The 7,641-nt window shown below is 34.1% G+C and overlaps 1 protein-coding gene and 1 long non-coding RNA gene across 4 annotated transcripts; both read right to left on the reverse strand.

Moving 5' to 3' along the window:
- Positions 1 to 502: 502 nt before the first annotated feature.
- On the reverse strand, positions 503 to 4,030 carry LOC129739366 (uncharacterized). 3 transcript variants are annotated; one of them, XR_008735837.1, is made up of 4 exons: positions 3,653 to 4,030; positions 3,371 to 3,542; positions 2,522 to 2,649; positions 503 to 639 (listed from the first exon to the last, which is right to left on the reverse strand). XR_008735837.1 is itself a non-coding variant. In XM_055730774.1 (4 exons), the coding sequence occupies exons 1-4, from the start codon at positions 3,740 to 3,742 to the stop codon at positions 539 to 541; spliced, it is 483 nt and encodes a 160-aa protein (XP_055586749.1). In that variant the 5' UTR covers positions 3,743 to 4,030; the 3' UTR covers positions 503 to 538. The 3 variants fall into 3 exon arrangements, 2 of the variants coding, with proteins under 2 accessions (XP_055586749.1, XP_055586750.1); XM_055730774.1 differs by having other exon boundaries at positions 3,375 to 3,538; XM_055730775.1 differs by having other exon boundaries at positions 3,375 to 3,542.
- Positions 4,031 to 4,872: 842 nt separating this feature from the next.
- Positions 4,873 to 5,854, reverse strand: LOC129739367 (uncharacterized). The gene is made up of 3 exons (XR_008735838.1): positions 5,418 to 5,854; positions 5,070 to 5,351; positions 4,873 to 5,008 (listed from the first exon to the last, which is right to left on the reverse strand). It is a non-coding gene; the product is annotated as an uncharacterized LOC129739367 (long non-coding RNA).
- Between the last annotated feature and the right edge of the window lie 1,787 nt (positions 5,855 to 7,641).

Genomic DNA, 7,641 nt, shown 5'->3' on the forward strand with positions numbered 1-7,641 from the left:
ATTTTCATCTTAATCCAATGAATAATAACGTCAATATTGTTAAAACAGTGAACAGGTAATATGGACGCTCCATTTTTTCAACCCCTTACACCAAACTTGAAACCTGAAATCGATTATCCGTCCCTGAAAACTTTCCTGTGCCAATTTTCATCTTTATCCAATGTATAATAACGTCAATATCGCAAAAAACAGTGATTAGGTTACACACAAAATTTCTGAGGCCGAAAATTAGCAAAATTTTGCTCAAATTTGACCAGCTAAGTTTTTAGCAATCAATTTAGCAAAAAAAAATTACTGGAATTTTAGCAAAATAGTCCAAAGTGTCCGGACTAAATTTTTACTTATTTTTCAGCAATAAAAATTATTGTTTGCTGAAATTTTAGCAATAATTTTTTTATCCCAAAAATTACTAGAATTTTAGTTATTTTTCAAGCCCTTGTTTCTTTTGGTTTGTGATATTAATGTTTAAATAAAAAATTCTAATATTTTGTTATCTTTTTATTCTCCACCATTTTACTCCGCACAATTCTTCATCGTGTCAACCAGGTTCATCCACCGACCGAATAATAAACAAGTGGTTAACCAGCTTACTCGATAACTGACCCGCTTTAATGGTTTGCAATGGTTGCGGTGATAAATCTGAAAAAAATAAATCATTTTATTCATTTATATGCATGAATTTTTTTTTATGTTTTTTTTTTATTTCTGATCAGCTGGAATTTTAACATAGATACTTAAAATTCAAATCGAAAGCAGATTGAAATTACATTTTCTGATTTCAAATTAAGTTTGGAGATTGAGAATGAGGCATCTATTTAATTTATCAGGTAGCAATTTTAGATTCAGTTTTCAGAGTTCAGAGTAAGAGTTAGAATAAAAATGCCTTTATTCAATTTAATGCCTTCTTTCAGAACATGAAGAAATTAGAATTCTTTTTAAAATTTCGAATGCTTTTTTAACACACAGATTAAGTTAAACAGTTTATAAATAGGGGAGATGAGGGCATAACGAGCACCCGAGGCATAATGAGAACTACGCTTTTCTACGAAAGTGCGTATTTTCTTAAATAAATTTTCATGAGGATTTGTTTCGTACTTCCTATAGTATTAATTTTTCACAAAAAAAGGAATCTCCTTATCATCTTTACAGAGATATTTAAAAAAAACTAGCTTGGTTCTCAAGTTACGAAAATATTATAATTTTTGAGCACCACGAAATAAGCTCTTATGATCTTAAAATAACCTTGATCTATAATGTACGCACTGCAACATGATGTACACATTGTTTCTCAATTTTTACCATCAAAAAATTTTTGATTTTTCACTTTTATCAATTTTAAAACACGTTTTTACTTAAATTTGTTGACTAGGGGCATATAGAGCACCATATTATCGAGGCATAATGAGCATTTTCTGCCGTAGAATCTAGCAGCGAATTAAAATTGATTTATAGCGCCACACCTTGACTAGTTTTCATCCGACAATTTAGCCTATTGGTAAGGTGTCGGAGAGGTAATCAAAAGACTAGAGTTAGATTTCTGTTCGAGGTGATTTTTTTCCATTCACAACCCGAATAGAAATGCACCGTGAAAAAACCATGAATTCCATATTCACAAACCATAGTTTCCATGGTTTACACAGTGATTATTATCGTCCTCGATACCGTGAATGCACATTGGAATTCATAGTTTTCAACCATACATTTCATCGTTTTGACGAAAATAACCATGAAAAAGGGGTATTGTTATGCAGCGTGACCATGAAAAAAATGGCGATTTCCCATACATTCGGAAGCTCAAAAATATGAAGTTCATTGTTGAAACACCTTCCACTTTTTTCATAATAAAACCATGAAAATGCGATTATTTTCATTGTTTTAACGAAGATGGAAATCAAGGTTTTTCTATGGTATATGATCATTGTTTTAACCGTAAAATTTCATGGTTTACAATGAATAATTAATATTTTAATTGATTGTTATTGTTAGCTTGAGTTATAACTCTGTCCAAAAAATTTTATTCTTGATTAGGTGCTTTATCAACTTGATAAACTTCTATTCCTTTTTCTCAAGGATTTAAAAGTTTATCAAGTTAATAAAGCACCTAATCGTGACTAAAATTCTTTGAACAAAGTTATAACTTAAGCTAACAATGACAATCAGTTAAAATATAAATTATAAACTTTCATATAAAAGTAGGACCCATCAGAAATACTATTCCGTATATAAAAAATAAATAACTAGCAAAATAGGTAATTAAAAAGGGATATGAAATATTTTTATTTTAAATTAAAATTCTTTGAACGCAACTTTTAGAAAAGGTTGTTGCTTGAATTCATCCCATGAAATACCTTGACAGCGGTTTCGACTGCCGACTATTCAACGTCACCTCCAGCCTCCAACGATGAACGTTAACAATCCATAGTCCAATTATTTCAGGCAGGTTGTGCTGGAAGATTCAGGCCTTTGGTTCGAGTGACCAGCAATGTGTCGGTCTATCCGTCCATGTTTTCTGGGCACTTACCCGAAAAAAGATTGTCGATGAGCGTCTTTGTATTCTTTCTTGAATACACTTGGTGGAGGAAGAATCCGCTTGGTACTCGTTGGAGGCCCCATCCGGTAATCCTGTTTCCCCCGTTACAGATGTGAGAGCTGCAAGTACAGGAGAAATTTTTGATACATTCAGATTCAGAAATGAGATTTGGATTTATGATTTCAGAGTTAGATTTGAGTGAAAAATTTATAAGATACACCGGGGTAAGTGGGGACGGTTTTTCGTATAGTTCAACATTGAAAAATCATTAAAAAATCAGCAGTGGATCAATTTTGATAAAATCGCATTCAATGTGATGCTGAACATGTTGTTTACAAATGCTGAAGAGATGAGCTTGATAGACGAGCAGCGAAAAAAGTTATCACATGAATTATAATTGACTGCTGGTGTCTTCACTTAACCTGCTTTACGAGGTAAGTGGGGACGGTAGATTTTCTCATTGATTTCTCAGGAAATTTTCGCTATTGTCGGAGCCGTATCTCTTTTACAGTTATTGGATAGATTACAAGTAAATTTAACATTTTGCATTAAAAGTTTGAAAAAATAGTTGACAGTATTGTTTCAAAAGCCACCGTCCCCACTTACCCCGGTGTACCTTATAAATATTCCTAATTCAAATTTGAATAACAAATATCAGATTCAGATATCAGTCAGATTTCTATTAAATTCAGATTCAGGACCATGATATCTCCAAGTTCAAAACATTTTTACTTGTTAAATTAGGAATAACATAATGATTTTGTTTTTAAAATTCATAAATCTTATTAAAATATTCCACTTGTCATTGAAATTCAGACTCGGCAACGGAAATCGACTTACCAACCTTTTCTGCGTCACCTTTAAGGTGTTGCCGGAAGAAACACCATCCAGTTGGTTGGATGAATGATTTCCTGTTGATGTGGTAGCCAGCATAACACCAACCCGCTGTAAGTGACGCGTGATGCCGAAGTTCGTGGCTGTCTTGCTAAATCGGAATCCGTTTGCATGCTGGCTGGGTCCGGTTGGCAAATTAACCAGTATTATTTTTTGTAAGATAAAAAAAACCTCAGTTAGTCACCAGTTTACGCATTTTGATGGTTAATTAAAAATTTAAACAATCACCTGTAGATGCCTTTTCCCTTCATCGGCCTGTTGATGGGAATCCCGCTCGGGGGATGGGTTGATGGGAATCCGGAGGAAACCTGCAATCATTGGTGCCGCTGTTTATCCGGATGGTCGGGACAGAAAGATCCCTCACGGGAGGGCCGTTCAGTGCCAGTTCTCCGCTGTTGGCAATATCAAAATCCCCGGATAGGATCAAGGGATGTTGGTTGTTGCGATGATCCACCTCACCAAAGTAGGTCAGTTCCGAGTTTCGGGATATTTTAAGAAATTCCAATTTGTAATTTCTTGTTTTGTAAAGATGGCGCGCGGTGAAAATAAATATCTACACGAAAAATCAAAAATGTGTAAAAAAAGTATAAATTTACCATTGTTCGTTTTTGGTTTGGATTTTAATTTTACCATGAAGTACACAGAAACAATAATATTCACAAGAACATTATTGTAAAACCGTGCTTCTTTTATTTTCGACAACTAAGAATATTTTGAACTAACTATATGCTTCACGGTAACTTTGAAAATAATGGTAGTTTCAAAATAAAAAACAGTCAAAAAATATTTTAATATTACGATGAAGTTTATTGTTAAATTGAAAATCATTGTTTGGTTATATTAATACCATGGTCCTTGCTATTCGGGAATTCATGATCTATTTTTTTATTGTTACATTATACGGCTAGTAGCATCATCCTCCGAACAAAGCACTTAATGTATGAGCGTGCGTGAATTGTTTGTATACTACAAACAGATCTAGATTATTTTGTTATTGCTTTGTTTGATGAATCTACGACTCACCTGACTTCATCGAATTGAATTCGCTGCTAGATTCCCCGGCAAAAACGTACATCTTGCTCTGATTAATGGTGCTCATACTGCCTCAGGGGGGGTTCTCATTATGCCTCCACAGTGGCTGGTTTTCAGCTTTTGGCAAAAATTTTTAAAATGCATTTTTTAACGTTTTCATCTAGTTTTTCACGTTTCAGCCCGTTAGGGAATAGGCTTTTCAAGTGTCTGAACACGAAACAATAATGTAACCTCCATATTATAGCTATTTTCTATGGTTAAATAACCGTTTTCCTTAAGGTGGCCATTATGCCCCCATCTCCCCTACAATAACAAAAGTAAGTCACTTGGGGATAAGGAATGAAATTTTGTAAATATGCAAAAGAATCCGATTTCGGAATACTATTTCAGAAATGAATAATTAAACAAAATTTTACCTGCTAATCGATGTCTTATATAAGAATCTTAGGAGATTAACAAACTTCACGGTCCTCCCCTCTTATTCAACGATTTTTTGATTGGAGACACTTTTTCCCACTGGTTGCGGTCAGTTACAACTTCCCGGATGCCTTTCTGAAAAAAGAAAATAATTAGAGAATTTTGCATAAATTGGTAAAGGTGTAAAAAAAAATACATCATTTGGTAGTGCTCGTTCCAGAACCATCTTTATACAAGTCTTTGTTCTGATAGGTTTGTCCCAATCGACATAATAACCAAAAGAGCAGCTCTGGTCAAATTCAAATTTTTGGCCCTACTTTGCTGGCAACGAGAACGGGCCAGCGATTCCGTCATCAATGCTCACACCTTCAGTCTCGAGTTATTCAACTTCCGACTGCCAACCTTTAGACAATCGTTGTGAGTTTTCAGAAGCCTGTGATGTGCCATCGGAATGGCCAATAACTTTCTTCGTCCTCAGCTAAAATAAAATTTTGTTTTAAGTTAAATAGGTTTAAATTTTGTTTAGTTTAAATTACCCACTTACCGAGCAAACTCAGGTAGAATGTTCTGCCCTATAAATTGATTCGCTTCCGTGAACAGCAGCAACGTTGCCGGAACTAAAGCGCTGGTTGATCAATCGAGCAGCCCCCATCCAGCGGAGGAATTCGATGTATAGGTTCAACTCTTCCGTATTTCGCGCCACGCCAGCTGTGTTATGGGCTCTTCCGCGGGCGGTCATCACAACTAAATAGTTGGCCGGCACTCACAGGAAGTTTTTGTCAACACCCGTCCAGATGGAATTTCGGAGCGGCCTGGGATGAACGCACCGGGAACACCAAACAGAACCACAGCAATTCCACCCGCACGCACAGATCAGCAATGTTGACATCGTTGGTTGGTGCGAGTTCTGGAACAAGTTAATCAATGGAATTTTATCTTCCTCCAACAAAATTCGCGTAAAAGGAAAACAAAACTTTGATTTTTTCTCGCTTCGAAATTGCGACCGACTGGACGACATGCAGAAAAAAAACGACTGCGGTTTAAGTACAGACTATTAGTTCGAGTCCATGCTAATATAATTGCTCAATTTAGTAGCAAAGGGTTTTTTTTACTCAAATTGAGCAAAAGCCATGACAATTTGGGAAAATGCTAACTGAGCAGTAAAAATTTTTTTTTTGCTAACGGAAAGTAACGGCTCATTTTTGCTAAGTGGAGCCTCGAAAGTTTTGTGTGTATATACAGTAAACGAAAATTGCCGAGTTCGGTAGTTTTTTTTACCGAAATCCTAACATGTGTAAATCGTTAAACTGTTCCGTAATTTTTACGGTAAAAAATAAACGAACATCGGTAAATCGATTCTTCATTTACCGATGTTCGTTTATTTTTTACCGAAAAAATTACCGAACAGTTTAACGATTTACACATGTCAGGATTTCGGTAAAAAAAATACCAAACTCGGTAATTTTCGTTTACTGAGCTTCACGTCATTTTTCATAACTACAATTTTTTGTCGAGAACAAATCAGAAAAAGGAAAGATAAAGAAAAAACGAATTCACGTGTTCAAAAACAGAAATTCAATACGACTTTTTAAATACCCGCTATTGAAAAGGTACATCACAAAATCTTTGTCATTTTTAATTCCTCTCATTTTATTAATCGTACTTACTTCTTGGCGAACATTCGTTCTTACAACTTTCTTGTTCAAATCGATGCACACAGGAGTATTTCACCCAAAAACCTGGCCAAAAGTCAAAATTTAAAAATGAACTATTAGTATGATTTTTATTTTTTTTTTTTTTGATTCTTGAATACATTTCACACCATGTACGAGTCATTTTTTCAAGATTTAATTTTTTTACGATCAATTACGGCTGTCGGAACTTCAATATTTTTATCAACTGGAATTTTACAACAAACCGTATAAAAATCGCGACACAGTTCAACATGTTATTTCTGGTTTAAGAAGTGACTTAACAACAAATTTTGAAAAGGAGAATTTAAATGAATGTTAAAATGTTATATTTGAGGATAAGTGGTTGCAAAAAAGTAATTCGGGTACTGTGTATGGAGCTTTCAAAAACTCTTTATTTTTTTGTAGATTTCAAAGCTTGTTTTTGTTAAATAAGTGTTTTGTTTATGTTCCCAGCAAGTCCCAGCAACAAATTTTACATCATGTGAAAATTCATAACTTCATGAACCATGTACAGAAGAAAAAACTTCCGCATACTTCCGCACTCGTGATATTTTCAATGTTGAATTTGAAAAATTTGTCTTCTTTTTATAAAAATCCTTTCAATGCGCCATGTTTCATTTAATCAGAAAAAATAGCTTTTCAAATTATTGTTAAAAATCTTTTGTTCGTGTTTATTGCAAATAATTTATTTACCTAACTTTACATTTTCCTTGATGTTAATTTCGTGGAACATGTATAAAAGTCGCAGTGTTGTTTTTGAATTTTTGAAAGTTATACGCTATTCTTTTTTAAATGTTAACGAAGAAAACTCTTGGATCCTTAGTTACGGGTTTAAAATAGAGAAATTATTCAAATTAATTTGAAAATTTTTGTTTGTAAAATGAACGTTAATTTTCATTTTCCAGGGCTGAGCTGTTTAGAATAATCAGGCAGTATAGAGTATCGAGATCGCTCTATAGAAGCAAATTTTATATTTTTGGGGAAAAGGCTCATTGAAATTTCACGTTTTACTCCTAATAGACCAAAAACTAAGCGAAAAAAACACAGGAGCTCCATGAAATGGTTAGGTTATGC

This window comes from Uranotaenia lowii, chromosome 1 (genome assembly GCF_029784155.1).
Source record: "Uranotaenia lowii strain MFRU-FL chromosome 1, ASM2978415v1, whole genome shotgun sequence".
Taxonomy (NCBI): Eukaryota; Metazoa; Arthropoda; class Insecta; order Diptera; family Culicidae; genus Uranotaenia; species Uranotaenia lowii.

Bases quoted from the DNA above. Each gene is read 5' to 3' on its own strand.
- LOC129739366 (XM_055730774.1), bottom strand. From the start codon at position 3,742: ATGATTGCAGGTTTCCTCCGGATTCCCATCAACCCATCCCCCGAGCGG. The intron at 3,539-3,652 runs GTGATTGTTTAA...GGACCCAGCCAG, and splicing joins AAGGGAAAAGGCATCTACAG to CATGCAAACGGATTCCGATT. The intron at 640-2,521 runs GTAAGTGCCCAG...TATTTTTTTCAG, and splicing joins CATCGACAATCTTTTTTCGG to ATTTATCACCGCAACCATTG.